This window comes from Pezoporus occidentalis, unplaced genomic scaffold, assembly GCF_034315485.1.
Source record: "Pezoporus occidentalis ecotype Australia unplaced genomic scaffold, CSIRO_AGI_Poc_V1 ctg43, whole genome shotgun sequence".
Lineage (NCBI taxonomy): Eukaryota > Metazoa > Chordata > Aves > Psittaciformes > Psittacidae > Pezoporus > Pezoporus occidentalis.
Window position 1 is genome coordinate 617,509 of NW_026915758.1, and position 18,461 is coordinate 635,969.

Consider the following 18,461-nt stretch of genomic DNA (forward strand, 5'->3'; position numbering starts at 1 on the left):
GGCAGCTGACAAACCAGTGAAAATGGCAACAGGCTACTCATTTTGAGATGTGGTTCAGTAGGTCATTAGGAAGACTGGCAAAGGCAGTTTCAGTTAAGCATGAGGAAAAAGTCTGTTTTAAGAATTCCAGCCGCAGGTTGTAAAACAGAAGTACAGTAATTGTACCCAGAGGTGAAAGAGAAGAGAAAGTATTTTAAGATGTAAATGTTATCAGTCAGGGCTGCAGGTTCTCTATGGTGGGAAAAGTTAGAGCAGATTTCTGCACTGCTGGGAAGAAGCAAAATTTACTCACGTCTTCTCTTCAGAACTTTAGATTTCATCTCAGCTGAATAAAACAGTGGCTTTTCACATCTCCACAAACACCTAGCAGTAAGAGACATAAGAACTGTTAAGAAAGCAAGTGGAGTAAATAAGTAAAAGAATAGCAATTTCTTACAAATACTGCTAGAGCTATTAAATTTAAATCAAAATAATCTAATGGTTAGTGCCATTAAAAGCTGCCCCCCCCCCCCCCCCCCCCCCCCCCCCCCCCCCCCCCCAGTAAATCTAGAAAGTCTTTTCTTCAGAGTAGACAAACTGAGGTATGTTGATTGCTCAGCTGCATAAGCTACTTGTCACAGAAAGTAAGCATTTAATTAATATGCTGGATAAACACTATGAGTGTAAATAGAAATTTAAGATAGTGATTTAATCATGCTATTCACCCAAGCTTGGTGGATGGGAATGTGGAGCAAATTCCTAACCCTTTTAATTTCTGTGGGGGTCAGGATTTAATGTAGAACTCTATCTTAAAAAAAGAAAAAGTACTTAAAAACCTCTTACTTGGCTCTCTCTTCATCTAATTTCTTTTGCTTCTCATCCAAGGCACATTTTACCACCTTGTACCACTTTTTGAAGTCAAAATACAAGCCACCTGAATAAAACATATACATTTTATGTTGGGAAGGAGTGAAAGAAATGTGTAGTTCGCAGATGATGGTCTCCAAGCAGTTAGACTGTGGGTTTTCGCAAACCTACCCTGAATTCGATGTGCTTAAAGAAAACATTCTTGATCTAACAATTCTGTAAGAAGCAGAAATGCAGTGAAAGAACAACCTATCATAAGAAGAGCAAAGAAGCACCTTAGCTTAGAATAGATATCATAGATTTAGTATAATTCAAGCCTTTTCCCTCCTTTCTGAGAAACTAAGCCTAGAAAATCATTTCTACCAAATGAACATTTCTACCAAATGAACTAAACCTCCAGAGTGTGAAGTTGCCTTCACCTGTTTGAAGGCTGACTTCAAGAGATTAATGAAACTATACATCAAGCTTAGGTTTAAAGAAATAACATCTAAACAGACTCAGATGTAAAATTTCCAAAATCATCTCTCCACTGACTCTTGTACTATCGATGACACTGTACAGGGCTGGAAAGGTAAACTGGACAACTGTATTCATTTTGTGTCAGCCTCCCATGTTTTTGAGTACAGGAAAGTCACCCATTGATAGGTGAACAGTCACCAGTACATGCAAAACCATTAAGGCATATGGCATTCTAGCAGCACATTCATCATCGATGCTCCAAAGAGACACAGAGCTGAAGTAGACCAACTGGGTATAGTAAAAGAATTCCAAATAGAACTATGGTGCAGATTTATATATTTAAAATATATTCAACTCTTATTAACTGTGGGTGGATTATCTGCATTGTGAATTAACCAGGTTTTGCATTTCCCCATCACCCCAGCTGCACTGCATGTGATGCTTGCATCATGCTTAGCTTTGCCAGCGAGCTGTTTAAACTGTTTTAAAGGTGAATATACTCCTCTTATAATCAAGCTTATAGATGTTTTGTATTATCTGCATTTTTGCTATTTGGGTTATCCTGCCAAAGGATGTCTAAGATGCTAGAAGTATAGATGGACTAAAAAAATAACAGACAAATGAAGGGAAGAAAGACCCTTCAGTAGTTGTTAAAATTCAAAGGTGTGGATACAACTTTTTTTATGAACTCCTTAAAACCAGAAGTTACAGTAAGTACTCTTCAAGTGCTGCAAGTGCAGTTTTTATTAAACTTCATATGAATTAGTAAGCATCTGTCTCAAACAAAACTATTATCAGACATGATGCTGCACTATAACAACTGTTTGCCTGGCCAGTACTGCTAGTCTGATGTTCATAGAGCTGAGCTGAGTGGAAATTGCACAGCTCTGTGATACACACATACTTATATAGATCTCAATCACATGTTTTATTTGAACATAAACTGTACTGTGTATGCGTGGAGTTCATAGGACATACACAAACACACTAGGGAACTACAACTATCTACTGCACAGATTCCAGCCTGTCTTGAAAAACTGTAGGAGCTGAAATACTATTTTTTTTAATTAAAAAAAAAAACAACAAACCAAACCAAAAGACTAAAGAAAAGACAGTTAAATTGAGAATGGAGCCAACACAAACTGGATCTTTAAAACTCAGTATTAACCATTATTTGTTTCAGCACGCTAACTTTAGGAAAATGCCAGAGGCAGTTTTGAGCTCTGGCACTAACCACGACTCTAACAGAAATTCTCACCTCAGCTCCTCTGCGCAGGTGCTCACTATCACCCCAACTTTTTAAGGATAGGGACACATAACACAGCATATGGATCATTCTGCACCAGCAGACTTTAAAGTAAAAAAGTGGGCAAAGAATGAGCTGTGAATTCCCAAGGGCAACGAGACTTGTTATTAAAGGAGAAACCCCATTAAGACATTAATGGCTCTGAGCCTCAGCTTGTAAGCAGTTGCACAACTTTTACTCGTGTCACTGTTACGTGCTTCAAGTTTTCAAGGGAAATGAAAGGGGGGGGAGGGAACAAAACCAAAATAAGTTGTGTATCCACTAAAAAATGAGAATTACCAGTTTTAGTTAACAGTGATGCCTACCTCCAGATACAGCAGTAACTGTGCTCATGCATGGCTAACACAACTTTTATTACTGACTTAAATTTTTAAAAGTGACAGAAGGGTCAAAGCGGACCCAAACCTAGATAAAAGGCTTAAAAGATAAACCACAGTAACACATCTTTGACCTTATCTTCAACTGTGATCTGGATCAGGCCACGGAACATCTTCCCGAGGATTTCTAATCTTTGATTTGGTCTTTCTGCCCTCCAAGAACTATGTTCGCACCATTATCTTCTCTATCTTAATTGCTGCTAGCTTTTCCACACTCTCTCAGGATTATTTGGACTAAGAAAATAGATTACATCTGAAATATGTTACACACTAAGACATTTTATTTAACAAGACTAAACAAGTTTGGATTTTATCATAAACATGGTTTGATGCCCCTAATAAGTATCTGCTATTTACGATCAAAGTGTGCTCCCTCTTTACTGCATATCCATTCATCTTCACCTAGCATTCATAAAATTCTAAAACAAGAGGCAAACATGCACAAGGAGAAGCAGAAAGGTACTGGGCAAAGGGTTTACCAAATGCCCCTATCAGTACAACAAGAATTATGCAGGTAAACTGGGGGGATTTTACATGAATAGGATCTACTGTTTTCTTTGAATAAAGATTTGCCCTAAAAGAATAAATGACAAAACCCCATTTTAATGATCAATAAGACAAGTCTTTCTAAGTCTGATTACAAATTTATTTCATTTACAAAATCATAAGACTGATTCTACTAGAATATTTATGTACCTTCTTTGCTATTTTTATTTCTCTCTCCAGCAAAGTCTGAAAGTATCCTGGAAAAAAAAAAAAAAAAAATCAGATCCAAATACTGCACTTTTCACACGAAGTTCAAATACAACCAACAAAAATCACATCCTAATTTTATTCCAAGCTTCAGATTCAAACTGATGATTTTTAAAAATAAGGAATATTTAATGCTAAAATGCCTTCAGGTGTATGTTTTATGCTACTGAACTTAATGGAAATTCAAATATTATAAACTTAATATTACTAAATAAATTAATATTACTAAGTAATATTACTAAAGAATGATCCGAGACAATCATCTGCACTATTTGAAATCTGGGCTTTGCTATGGATTTGCCTGCACACTTACCATTCATACTTATCATTTAATGAAAACAATAATTTCAGCACAACTACAATAATTGCTGCAGCAAGAACATCGTATTTCACTTTTCTTGTTGGCTTATTTCCAGGCGCAAGAGTTAGGAAATCCGTATCTCCAATACCAATCTTTTTCACCACTCGACAAGTCCAATTATGCAATTCATCTGATTCAAGTAAATAAAATCATAAAATTAGTAAGTTGAGACAAGCTAGAAATACTTTTACAGTCCAAATATTTTGGTCATGTGAGGAAGGAATATCTTTTTTAATGGTCTTTTAGGACCATCAGACAACACTTTTTTAGGCTGAGAAGCATTTAGGGTATTTTTAAAAATACTGGGCAACCTTCATGTGTTTACATGGAAACCAGTGGCAATTTATTATACAGTCACGGGGTGGGGGGGGGGGAATATCAAATTTTTGATAGTGTTTTGATGTTACTCAAATGATGTTGTTAGACCATCATGAACAGTCTTGGGGGGAAGCGTATCTTAAGTCTGCATAGATATAGTTTCAGAACACCACAAGAGCAAGAAACTTTTTCCTGCATGTTGACTAAACACTCAGATAAGGACGGATTCAGTACTGCAAAGAGGAAGAGGGGCTAGTTGGAAGGAAGCCAGTTGAGTATGCAGCAGCCTCATCATGGCAGGGTAGTACTTGCTGTTACCCCAACAAAACCTGTCTGAGTTACAAACAGTCCCAAACCTAGGTTAAAGCTGGCTTTACACTGTAGAGCCTAATCACACCCGCTAGTGTGGGTTATGGTAAGAAGATACAAATACAGCTCCAAAAGCAGCAGTAAGGTGTCTATACAGTCTCTTATTACTCTATGCTTATTTTTCACAGATACAAATCCCCCAAATTTCTCACCATTCCTGTTCAGCAAGAAATACAGGAGTTGATTACATCACCATCAGATTCCACAAAGGTTAGCAATGTATGACTAAGTACAACCTTAATCCAGCTATACTTTATACTCTCTTGCTGCTTACAGAGAGTTCAGTAGGCACTCATTTTTAATCCTTTTGTACATAACAGTAAAAGTTAAACAAAATCTGGAAACCAATTTTTCGTATAAACACTGTCAGTATGTTTTCTTTCATTTCAGACACTTAAAATGGCCTTTTCATTAATATTTATTGTCCTAAGAAATACTGACAATTTATGGCTTGCTTTATTTTTTTAGGGGTTGATAGACACCAACAACAGACCTTTTTCAATTTGTAAAAAAAATGCTTCTATATGATAAAAAGCTTAGGTGCAAGGAAAAAGTAAAGGACAATATATTCTTCTACAGTAATTTTGCAATAGCACTAGGTTTGGATTTTTCTGTAATAAATCTGAAAATGCAAATTTCCTAGCTTCTTCTTTGATTCAACTGATACTTCAAAATCTGGAAAATAATGTGATCTTCTTATGTGATCAGACCACTGGTGTAAAACTTCAAAATCAGAATTTCTACTATGGAATTTTAGCCCTAAATCTGTTGGTTATCCTCTCTTCATTCAACTGTAAATAAACAGAAAAGCCAAGTAGCTTTACTCAACATAACTAACTGCAAAATAAGACAGTACCTCCCTCCCTGACTATTAATTTTTGAAATTCTTTGAGGGGGGAAAAAAGTAATGTCAATTTACAAGCTATTTCGCTGTATAACTCATCTTCAGTGACAGTGGTATTTGAAGTATGGTAGCTCAACAGACGGTTCACGTACTAGGACTGACTGGTCTTCCTTTGGCAATTCAACATTCAGGACAGTTTCAGGATATCAAAATCATTCAATATTTATTCAGTATATGATTTCAAAACTAAATCAGAAATCAAGTGAGAGCTCAGTTGATCTGTCACATAGCATCGCTTGTTGATGTTTAAATGAATACTAATATGCATTATTATAGAATATACAGTCAATATATATCAGACAATTCCAGTACTAAGCAATCAGGTCCCAACTTCATGAATCATTTGCTACAGTTAATAAATCACATGAATTCAACTAGTGCCTCTTAGTTCAGATGGATACTAAAAGATTTGAAATGAAGTATTCAGTCCACAGCCTTGGAGAGCCAGGACCAGAGTGCCCCTACATATCTGGGTCTATAATACATACTCTCAATGTTTGATGAAGGTGCTTTCTATAGAAATTATCTTTCAGTTCAAGCTTATATGGGTATAAATTAGAAGGAAAAGAGCAGGCACTTTTAAAGTAGCAATTCAAGTCTTTTTGCTGGAGTTTAATAAACCAAAGAAAAATTTTATCAGTTCAGGTTTGGGAAAATATTTACCAGGTAAATTAGCTTCCATCAAGTACTTCATGCACAACATGTCTGGATGAAGAAAGCAGCTGTCTGTTATATCTGGAAAACGAGGCAGTTCTAAAAACACTGCAAGCTCAAGCATTTTGTTGTATACTTCTTCATACACAGGCCATGACTGAAAGAAAGGGTTAGAGGGTGTTATATATTTGCTATATTACCATATTTGTTAACGGTTTTAAATTATTGATGATAAATTCTGTATTATTTAACACAAAATTATTTATACAGACTCTTTTAGCACTCTCTATGACTAAGCACTCATGCAGGAACAGAGCGAGACTGCAGTTCTGCAAAAGCAAAACGTGTGCTAGCATTAAAGCCCAGGAAGTAATAAGGAACAAACAGGAAGTTGCCTCAGACCAGCAACCAATCCCCTGGCTTTTTTTTGTGATCGGTATGTCTCCAGATGCTCCAAAATTGAAAAACATTGGAAAAACAAAAAACAAAGACAACACCCAAGTGTAATTGGGGGTAAACTCTCTAAAGAGCTCAGTGATCACAGAACCACAAAAGGGTGGAAGTTGGCAGGGAGTGCTTGAGGTCATTGAATCCAAGCCCCTGCTTGGGTCAGCCAGAGCAGGCTGCCCAGGACCATGTCCAGCTGGATTCCGTATATCTCTGTGGATGGCAGCTCCACAAGGTCTGTGGAAAACCTGCTCCAGTGTTTCACCACCCTCACTGTACAAAAGAAAAAGGTTTTGTCTTTATGTTTAAATGGATTCTTGTATTTCAGTTTGTGCCGACTTCCTATCATCTTGTCACTGGATACCACTAAGGGGGATCTGGTTTTCCTCCTTTGCATTCTCCTGTACATATCACATAGTACCCCATGTGAATCTTCTCCATCTTCAGGCTGAACAGCCCCAGCTCTCTCAGCTTCCCCTCATTTGTCAGATGCTCTACTCCCTTAATCATCTTTACGGCCTTTTACTGGACTCACTCCACTATGTCCATATTGCCATTGTGCTGAGGAGCCCAGAAAGGGGCCCAGCATTCCAGATATGCCTCACCAGAGCTGCGTAGAGAGAGGATCACCTCCCTTGGGCCACTAATCACCTGCATAATGCAGCCCAGGATGATGCTGGTGGTCTTTGTCACAAGAGCACACTGCTGGCCCACAGTTCATCTTCACAGCATCTTGTTCACCAGAACTCCCACGGCCTTCTCTGAAAAGCTGCTTTTCAGCCAGTCAGACCCTCAGCATCTGCTGGTGTCTGTGATTATTCTGCAGTGCATCTTTATATATTCATTTATCATATTTATCAACAAGAATGTGATCAATATGAGGCTGATGGGCCTGTAGCGCCTCAGATCCTCCTTCTTGCCCTTCTTGAAGACAGGGGTGATGTTTGCTTTCTTCCAGTCCTCAAGACAATCCCCCACTCATGACTTTTCAAAAATTATTGACAGCAGCCTTGTGATGACACCAGCCAGCTCCCTCAGCACTTGTGGCAGCATCCCACCATGGCCCGTGAACCTCCAAATGTCTAGTTAGTTTATATATTCCCTAACCTGCTCCTTCTCCACAAAGGGTAACTCTGCCTTCCCCTAGATTTTCCCATCAGTTTTAAGGACCTGGGATTGTTGAAGGCTGCTCTTATCAAAGACTAAGACAAAAACCCATTCATCACCTTAGCCTTCTCCTTGGTCATTGTGACCATGTCCCCATTCCCATTCAGCAGCAGGCTCACATTCTCTAGAACCTTTCATGGTTGAACATTTATTCATGACAATAAATCTGTGATTTTCTTTTCAAAACTATTGACTGCATGAAGAAAGTTCTCCCAATTTCTACTGAGGTTTTCCTGCTAGAGGAGAGTATCATTTGCAGACAGATTTTGACATGCTTATTCATAATGAACTCAGCAGGACCTGCAGTTTGCATAAGTATGGGCTGTAAGATTTGACCCTCATTTCTTAATACCTAAACTGTTTTATTAAACATTCTTAATTCTTGATATTTTAAATTATTACTTAATTTGCCTCTTATAGCAGTAACTTCCAGTTGTTCAGGCTACTTCACCATTTTCAATGTATAAAAAGTAATACTTTTTCTGCGGTAGTTGGTGGTTCTAATTCAGCAGAGCACATTATCATGTATTTATGTTTTATCAAGTCAGTTTGTGCATAAGGCATTTTGCTTTCATAGAATTTTAGCAGGGGTTTACACTTCGTACACAAGTTCAATACTTTCCTGAACAAGAGTGAATTCAGGCTTCTGTTTAGTTGGCTTTTTTTTTCTAGACCTGATTAAAACCAGAACAATCATGTTCACAACAAGAGGACTGAAATAATGTGGTTTTATTCATGCATTTGGTTTCATCTATTTTAATATGAGCTGTGTAGCCAGTGCTCAAGTTTTATTGGTTTGAATGATTCCCAGCATTTCCTTTTCTTTTTCTAAATGATCTCCCCTCAGACTGCAGTTCAGACTTGCTTAACTGTGTGAACACATGCTTAAGCAAATGAATAATTCTTCTGTCACTTACTATTACACATGCAACTGCTTGTAACAGTTAGGAAGTTGTATCATGTTCATTATATGTTGTTCTAAACAGTGTTTAAAATTGGCTCAGACTGCTCCAGGACTATCTTGAGAAACAAGAAAAACACGCATTACCAGACTTCTACAGAAGACGAGGCTCACAGTACTTTCCATTCCTCTTAAAAAGCAGTGCTGAATTGAATAACAAAACAATCCTGGAACAAAACCTGAATCATATGTAACTTCTCTTGAGCATATTTGGAGAAAAATTAAAGTCCCAGATGATTAAAACAAAAGCATTACATAAATACTATTCCTAATTAGATATAAAGGAAATATGTTTTTCCCTTTAATGAAAAGCAGTTGTATTAGTAGCTTCTCAATAATATATCACAGACGAAAATAAATTAAGACACTGGGAATTTAGTCATTTGAAGCATTCCCATTCTCAAATGTTAAACTATCACCAGTGAAGTTATCTGAACAGTCTAATTTAGCACAAAGTTACTTTAAGGAATATAGCACTTGAGAACTCAAGGTAGACACCTACATCAACTTCCACCTGAGCTTCTCTCACTGTGTCAGGGTAAGTAGACAGCTTGCCCATCATAGGCACTAGTGAATCATCCTTTCCTCCTCATGCCCAGCCCTGACTGTTGTTTCAAAGCTTTGGTTTGGAATTTAGATAAGGCAAATACAGTTCTTTTTCAAACTGGCTAGAAAATGCTTCTGCTTTAAAATGACAACTGATGTATTTTTTTTTTATTTTTTTTTTAATATAGAATCATAGAATGGTTTGGGCTGGAAGGAGCCCTAAAGCCAGTTGCAAACCCCCTGCCATAGGCAGGGATACCCTCCACTAGACCAGGATGCTCAAAGCCCTGTCCAACCTGGCCTTGAACACTGCCAGGGATGGGGCAGCCACAACTTCTCTTTTTGAAGAGCAAACACACATGGTGTAAAAACTACAAATAAAATACCAAAAGCTATCACTTGGCTTATTTTAAAAAAGGTGTTAACAGACAAAATCTGTTCTTCATTGATGTGTGTTTACACAAAGATGTAAACACAACTGGGATGAGCAGATCTAGGCAGGGGATACTAATCCACTATAAAGATCCACCAAATCAATTGCTACTTTCCAGGACTTACCTCCCTAAGCTCAAAAACACTCTCTATAGTACTCATGTTTCTACAACACAGCGCTGAGTCATGACAATGCAAATTGAACCGAACACCACGCTTCCAGGAGTATGCAGTAATCTCTTGAACTGTAAACTGCAAGCATAAGCTGGATCCAGCACAAGATCACATCTTGGTCAGACACACCATAGCAAAGGGCTGAAGACAGAAAGGATGAGGACTGAGGAGACTTACTTCAGTAATCAAGCACTGGTAATTTTCCCCAGTCACTACATAGCCTGCTCATACTTCTTTAATTCTGTGAGAACTGTGAGTTCACAGAGCAGATCTCTTATTCTACAGTGTCACAGATACTGGGAGGGTTAAAACAGAAGAACACCCAAATTCCACACAACCAGCATAGCACATGTTAGCACAATATTAAGAAAAAGCAAGATACAGGCAAACAAGCAATCTCAAAATTAATAAAAATTATCACCTTCCACCCAGCTCTGGATCTCTGCCAGAAGAAAAGAACCTGATAAAACAAGTTGCATTGAAAGTCAAACAGCAAATCAACTAGGAAAGCAAGATCCACAGCTGCGGCCTCCCTCCTTCAGGTGAAAAACTCTGCCTCCAGCACCCCATGATTAAACCCCAGGGGAGGAGTACTTGGACAAGAGAGGACAGTGTTAGATCATACACCACTTGCTCTCCAAGTATAACTTTCACTTATCCAATCATAAATTAAAAAATTCAAGTTGCATTTCTGTACTAAGTATTAGGACAACTCCCCTGTCCATCAGCACATAGTGTTACTGAGCTCTCACCTTGTTTTGAGAACCTGGGAAACACTCCGCATATAAAATTCAGTTACAAACCCTTGAGGGCACTTAATAATTTCAGGAAGACTGACAGAAAATCCTTTTAAAGTTCTGCCACCTGCTAGTCTTTTCAGATGTTTCGCAAGCTGGGATTTCTTCAAGCCTGATCAACAGCGCTGACAGAGTCTATAACTCCTCAGTAACCTCTGTACTCAATCTAGAGAATTTAGCAGCTTTGTCTTTAAAATCTTTGTATCTTATTCCCACGTGACAAATAAGGTCGCTGCAGGTCTTCTCCAGAAAGCTGTACAGAAGATCTGTACTACTTGAGAATACATTTTCCTTTTCCTCCCTTCCTCATCCCTGCCAACTTCAGCTGAACACAGAATGAAATACACACTGTTGAGTTGGTGAAGAAGTGTCTAGAACAAGATTTTTATTATGATAAATATTCATTAGACTATTTAAATTGGTTGCCTTTATCTTTCAAGGTTACACGGCATTTTTTCACCTGTATGAGAAAAGAACAAGCTGGTTTCCAGAAGCAGATGAGCCAGACTATTAGCATGATAATCAGATCACAGTAACAGGTAATTGTTCTAGGTAAGCCAGGACTGCAGCCTCTCCAACTTGTTTGGACAATATCAGAATGTTGCTGGTCAACAAGTAGAAAACACTATGCATTGGCTGGCTGTCTAAATTAATTTGGAGGCTTCATAGCTTCTTGTTTTACATGTGGTCTGACTCTCTTCTTAGATGACTGCATAGGCCATTTCCTTTTCCTGTATCAGGATAATACCTCAGCAAGCATTACTTAAATATTCACAGTTCAGTTGATTTTATGATGATACTGTTCTATCCTTCCTGAAAACAATTAATTACACAGTCATTTTAAATTCTCCCTTTCATATTTCCCCTACCTCCATCCTCCTCTCCTGTTCAGTACTCTTTGCAGCACAGTTCCCTTCCTCTTAATCCTTCTCCCTGTGAATTTTGACCCTAGGAACCCTTTCTTCCCATGTCTGCACATTCTCTAAGGTTCTGCCTTTACCTGTGCTGCTCATGTTCAGCAGTGTACAGACATCTTTCCCAAGAGATTCTTCTAATGGCCATTTAATACTGGAATCTAATAAGGTCCAACTTATTTTTTTTTCATTTTTTGGCTTTTCATAGGTCTCTGGGAATCTTTGACATTTAGAGTTTGTATATGCTTGCAATTATCCAAAACCCAAGTAAGGTTTCACCATTTTTAAGATAACAAAATCAACCTAGGCTAAGTTTGAAAAAGAGTCTACCAAACTTCTCAGGAAATGGACTGAAAAAGCAATTTAACTTGGAGGTTTGGAAAACATCAAGTTATGAGGGTTGGAGAGGGTTTTTTTGCATCATAATCCAGAATTCTGGTTCAATCCTTCTGTAAAGCAAGGGATATCCATAAACCAAAAGATATTTATTGTAAAAATAATGAACCAACAGCTGCCCTGATGTGTGTAAACATCTGTGAATGCAGCTTGCATTGGAACACACATTCCCAGGAACCCAAGCTAGCTTTAAATTCACTGAAGGTAAAATTAAGTACCAACAATGAGCACAGCAGTCAAGTGCTCTGTTGAGCCTGGTTCACCTCACTTTGCTTTTGCTGCTCAACTGGTTCAGACATATCAGGCTGTCTGCAGCATAACAGTGGCTAGGATGATGCCAGCCACAGTGCATGCAGGTTACACAAAAGAATTGACAATAAAGACAATAACTGTATCAGCTGTGAAATTTACACCCAAATTAGTATTTAAACCTTAATGAAATGACCTCGTGAATTGATTGTTATGAACTAGAGCCTTAATGTGGTCAGCAAGCCTAAGCAGCTACATTACTAAAGATTTTTTTTCATGCTTTCTGTGTAGTCTCATGGTACTCCCAATCTTGCTACCTCCCACACAAATAAACACACCAATAAACCTTGCTGATGGGTATTTTTTAAACATTTTTTCCCTTCCCTTGCTTAACTACCATCTACCTCTCAGGGACCATCACCTGCTGGAATAGCAACAAATTAAAGCAACAGTCATCACACACAAATTAAATGTGCTTTAACACTGTATATTACTATGAATACAAACTTTAAAAGATAAGCAACACTCACTAAACCTAGCTGGAAAAAAAAACAATGTAGGCAACTCTGTTCCACAGTTTGCTTCTGTGTAGTCTCTTCATGAATGCCGCCTTTGCCAGAGCATAGGTTACACAGAAAAGACATACAAATGTTTAAAGGGAATCTTCAGAAGTCACTTCCAGCCCAAACCCAAACCATTCTATGATTCTATGATATCATAAGCACTGCTACCACTGTTACTAGACCTGTGGATTGCTAATGAGTGAAAGTACACTGGGGAGAGCCACGGCACCCTGCTCCTCATCCTATCCTAGGTCACTATCAGAAATAGGAGACCAGATTGAACGAGCCTCAAGTCTGACTTGGTGCAGCCATTTTTATGTGGACTAAACAAGTGGATACATTTCTTCAAACCCTGATATCCATGAATCACATACAGATGCTGATGTAACTGTGAGAGGGTGTGCCTGGAATTATTAAATGTAACCAAATGACAAAAAGAACAAAGACGGGTGAAACTGCTCCAATTCCATGTAGATAACTGCTAAGAAATACGCAGCTTGTGAGACTTCTTCCACTAGAAAAGACAAAGAGGCCAAGCACACAATTAAAGTTGCTGCTTTACAGGCCTGCCATCGAGCAGAAACGGTAACTGAAAGGTTAAGACACAAGAGTGAAATCAATTTGTTCACCTTGAAAACAGGCAAAGAGGTTGTCCAAGTTACCTGCTTGCAGCAAATGGGCAGAGGAAAATGAGGGAAAAAAAAAAGTCAAGATACAATTAGAAAATCAGAAGAATTTACACCAGCAGCCTCTCTTCCTCTCTCCTTTGATAACTGTTTCAGTTGAAACAGCTACTACATCTTCAATCCCCAAATTACTCCTGATCATTGTTGCAAGGGAGTAAAAAGGACCTTTGTATAGAAAAAGAGATTAATTTTAGAAGATGACTCAATAAACAATGTATACGCATTTTTGAGAGAAAAAAAATCCAGCTGTGCTGGGATATTAGATTGCCTTAAATTGTCACAGGCAGGTCCTACTGAAGAATTCAAGATGGCATGTAGATGAGCCAGCAACCTAAACACAAGAGAAAAATCTAACTGAACATCCAGTCCAGAAGTACCTATTTACTAGGAAGGAAAAGAAAAAAAGACAAAAGAAACAAAAGGTACGACATTTTCAGGAGACCTTTAGGAGGCTACTTTCAGAGGAAGACATCTTTTTCATTACATGATTCCTGGCTAAAGTGGTTTCTGAATAAATGAATTTCAATATTATTAAACCAAGAGACACGTGCTTGAGCATTAAGACTGCTCATGGTCTCTGAGAAATATCACTTTTCTGAAAAGTGTAGTCTTTCCAAAACCAGCAGGTTGCTGAACTGTCAGGATGTACCACGATTTAAGAGTTTGGGAACAAATTTTATTGAATTTCATAAATATTTTGGTAGGTTTGTTTTCTTTCTTCATTAAGTAATGCTTAAAGGCAGGTATGGACAAGCTAGAGTTTCTGTTACACAACAGCAAGCTCCCATGATAAACTTGATTACAATAACCCTTTCAGCAGTGAACTTCCTCCTCAGCTATTTTTTTTTTCCTTCAAATAAAAGCCTCACCCATGCTTCTTTTCATTCTGTGCTACTTTCTATCCTCAACAAGTATTGTGTGCACCTGTTAAAACGCACTAAAAATTACCGAGTTAGACAAGAAAAAAGGTCCCAGAGATAGAAAGTCAGCCACTCCACAAAACTAAGATTACAAGGTATCTCAAAACACCAGCACCCAGAGCAAGGATAACTGCTTGCTTTAGAAAGTAAAAGCAGCATAGCTGATTAGCAGAATTTGTATGGCTAGAATTTTACACCTTTTAGGAGACTTCTCTTTCTCAAATGAAACAAGAATGACCAGCTTCTGTCTTAATTTGAATTCTTTAAATAGTTACCACTCAAAACCAAGTAAATCACATGGCAATTAAGATCATTCAAATTTCCATCAGGAAACGAGGCTCTTACACATGACACCTTGAATGTTTTGAGAAAAGGATCTCCACAAACAGAGGAACACATGTAAAAGCCAGTCTGGTGGATACACTTTCCAGGGAAGCAGAAAGCCATTGTTGTTTCAGTCTGAACACTCTGGGAGAAAACAAAGCAAACATACTGACCTGCATTCATGAGTTTATGAATAGATTTAGTCAGGAATTACTTTCTTTGGATCAGGATTTAGGAAATCTTCAGGTTTCCTCACAATGGTGCCACAAACCCACCCCTTGCCTCAGGCAGGTCTCTTTGTCCCAGTTTTCCACCTTGTGATAGAGCAGCACACCACCACCTCCAAAAGCCCAGCCCTGGAGGAGCAGCCACCAGGTACCTTCAGTTGCATGATGATGGGAAATGGCCAGCATCAAAAGAAAGAACCAGTATCTTGCAACTGTACTGGCTTCATGTGGGGTGCACTAATGCAGGCTTAAACTCCCACATGAAATGAAGAGAAGGAAAAGATACACGGAGCAGCTCATTACTTTCAGCATGCTAACCTAAAAGCTCTCTTGGTTTAGAAACAACATGAGATGAAATAATTAATGATTACACCCTAGCACCTTATACACCAGCCTCAGCTAAAAGCAAATTTATTCCCATAATTCAGAAATTCCACATGCTTAACTTTAAAACCTTAATCGCTATTCAAAGACATGAAAAGAAGATAGCATTAGCTTAATCTGTTCACAAATCCAAGACCTTGCTTTTAGGCCAAAAGAGAATTGCACAGAACTGAAGGCTGTCAAGAAATATTATGGGTAAAGTGCAAAATCCCTTAAACTGCCATCTCTGCCATTCCAGGATGGCTCCCCCATGACCTAGAAGTTATTTACTCCTACATGGCTTTTCACATTTCTCCTCTTGCCACATTTCTAGGCCAGACTTCTTGCAAATGCTCCTTCTTCCTCCTGGTGTTGGGATCATCACTACTATCCAACAGTAAGAAATTTTGCATTGTGAGTTTTTAAACAAGGAATTAGTTTAGTTCCTCCATCAAAAAAACTTAAGGATCACTAGAAAAATTACAGTTGGGAAAAATCTCTTTTCAAAAGCACAGTTTTTGCTTAAGAAAACTGTGTAGGTTTCATTGCTTAGGATTCTTCGTCATAGGCTACAGATACCGTTTTTAATCAGCAATTCTGTATACTTTTACCATTTAATCATTCCTCAGCATTTTCCAAGTTCAATGAGAAACATCCCCACATCTCTGAAACTTTAAAGGATGTAATTTGGTTCACCTAACTTAAAAGCTTGAAGAAGGACTTTAAAAAAAATAGTTGTTGTGAGATAACAAGTTAATGAAAAATGAAGTTTTACGACCTTAAAAAAAAAGTATCCCCAGAACACAAAAACCACAAACTGAAACCCTAACTGAAATCCCAGAGCAAAAAAAAAAATTTGGTTGTACCACATCAATCCTAAAAGATCTCTTTAGCCTTGCATCCAGCAGCGAGCAGGAGAGATGCGTAGGGAGGAATTTATTATGAACCAGGTAAGCCACAATGACACTATCAAACATCTGTCCAGCTTCACTCCATTTATGGCCGAGTCAGCAGTGGGATCTCTGCATTTTTCAGTTCCATATCCCTTTTCCTTTATGTCATTTGTGCAGTCATTATCTGGCCCTTTTAACGTCCAGAACATGCTAACGCAAGGAGTTTCACCAGTCACCCACAAAACATACAAAGCCACATTTCCTGCTGCTTGACTCTGAACCTGCAGACCAGTTCTGACCTTTTCTGACACCTCCCAGTCATTCTATTGGAAGAGACATTGAACAGTTGCCACCTATACACATTCTACAAACTATCGCCACATCTTCCTCTTAGTCACATCTTCAGAGGTTGAAAGGTAAGTAGATAGTATTAATTGTTCCTTGTAGGAAAATTGTCCCTACATCTGAAGATCCTTCTTGTGACTCTGAGCCTCTTAATTCTTCTGCAACTTTAAGAAGAGGGAAAGTAAGAAAAGAAAAAAACTCAACTAGAATTCCATATAGCATTTAAGATATGGATGCATGATAGATTTATATATAACATAAAGTAGGTTTCATCTCCATTCCTTTATTAGAAGTCAGGAGTTATTAGAAAATAATTCCAGTGTAGCTGGGCTACAACAACTGCATATTTGAAAACAGCATCATGAAGGGATTGCAGAAACCTGTATAATTAAGATCATACAGATATTTAAATGAAGGCTGGTACATGAACTTAATAGCATTGATAATACCAGCTTTCAGAGAATGATACAAATGGTATTCTTTAAAAAATAAATTCACTTCCTATTTCACAAACATAATACCATGGACAAATCTGTTGATTGACATGTACTTCATGGGTGTGCTTGGGCACAAAACAGACATGAGTGGGGAAAAAAAAGTCTATCTCTGTGCTTTAATAGCAGCTCATGGGTCAATGAATTATAATCTTTAAAGAAAGAAAACCAAAAATGAATATGTAATGCCTACCCACTGTAACAATGCGATACAAAAAATCCCAAACTTGCATTGTATCTGTCTTTTAAGGTTGTCTTCTTTCCATTCAAGTTTTCTTTAATTACGATTATTTTCTCCAAATAGACTTAAGATATTTTTCTTTTATGTGAACTGTTGGACAGGGAGAAAATTTGATTAATTTCAAACTGTATTTGCTCCATCTGTATTCTCGTAAAGCAGTGAAGCTCAGAGAAGCTCACAGATTATGTATTTCAGTAGATGCAGAATGGGGAAGTGTGCCCTTTTTTTCTTTTGTTCTTCCTCCCCAATAAAGCATTTTTTCAAGATTTATTCCACACTGCTCATAACATAGGATTAACAATTTTACCAGGAAAGACAGGAATAAAAGTGAAAAAACACCAAGACTACGTAGAATGAAGACAACAAAGCAACTTGTGTTATACTTTTGTTTGCACTGGGATATTTTATTTAATTTATCATTCTTCTTTAAAAGGCACTTCTGCAAGCGTAGGTAGTTTTAGCTTACATCAGTGATATGCATCTAACCTCTTCTTACAAGGTTTACTCACCAAAAATGGTCAGCAGACCATTTTATTTTAAGAACCATTTTCAGACTAGAAAATGATTTAACATACCAGCAGTCAAAACAATGGTGTCACTTTAGGGAATGCATCGTTGTCATCTATCAAACTAGCAATACCAAAGAGTCACCAAATGGTATAAATAAATCATTTCCACCGTAAGAATGTCAGTACAGTGACCTCCCTCATGCAATATTCAGAATACAAAGGTGTACAGAGGAATTTCACTCCTCCTTAGACAGTGGGACAAAAAATATAAAGCCCTAGAACAGTGATTCACTTGATCTGCCCCTCCTAGAAGAGTACTATAATTAGGAGACGAAATCCACACCCTCAACTAAAGAAATACCAGCACTTAAGAAATACTGTCAAGTTTATAAACTTCTATTCACATACTCAAACTTTGTAATGAAACAAATGCTAATCCTTCTGCTTTTAAGTTGATGAAATTATA

The 18,461-nt window shown here is 37.8% G+C and overlaps 2 protein-coding genes across 3 annotated transcripts in view; both read right to left on the reverse strand.

Moving 5' to 3' along the window:
• The window catches only part of KLF11 (KLF transcription factor 11), a 200,693-nt gene that overhangs the window by 84,829 nt on the left and 97,403 nt on the right, over positions 1 to 18,461 (reverse strand). The window lies entirely within an intron of this gene.
• Positions 1 to 18,461, reverse strand: part of TAF1B (TATA-box binding protein associated factor, RNA polymerase I subunit B) — a 50,977-nt gene that overhangs the window by 7,167 nt on the left and 25,349 nt on the right. For both annotated transcript variants that reach the window (XM_062634522.1, XM_062634524.1), the window contains 5 exons: positions 6,357 to 6,504; positions 4,055 to 4,232; positions 3,685 to 3,731; positions 823 to 913; positions 293 to 363 (listed from right to left, as the gene is read on the reverse strand). In XM_062634522.1, coding sequence (XP_062490506.1) covers positions 293 to 363; positions 823 to 913; positions 3,685 to 3,731; positions 4,055 to 4,232; positions 6,357 to 6,504 — 535 coding nt within the window. The remainder of the gene's footprint in view (positions 1 to 292; positions 364 to 822; positions 914 to 3,684; positions 3,732 to 4,054; positions 4,233 to 6,356; positions 6,505 to 18,461) is intronic.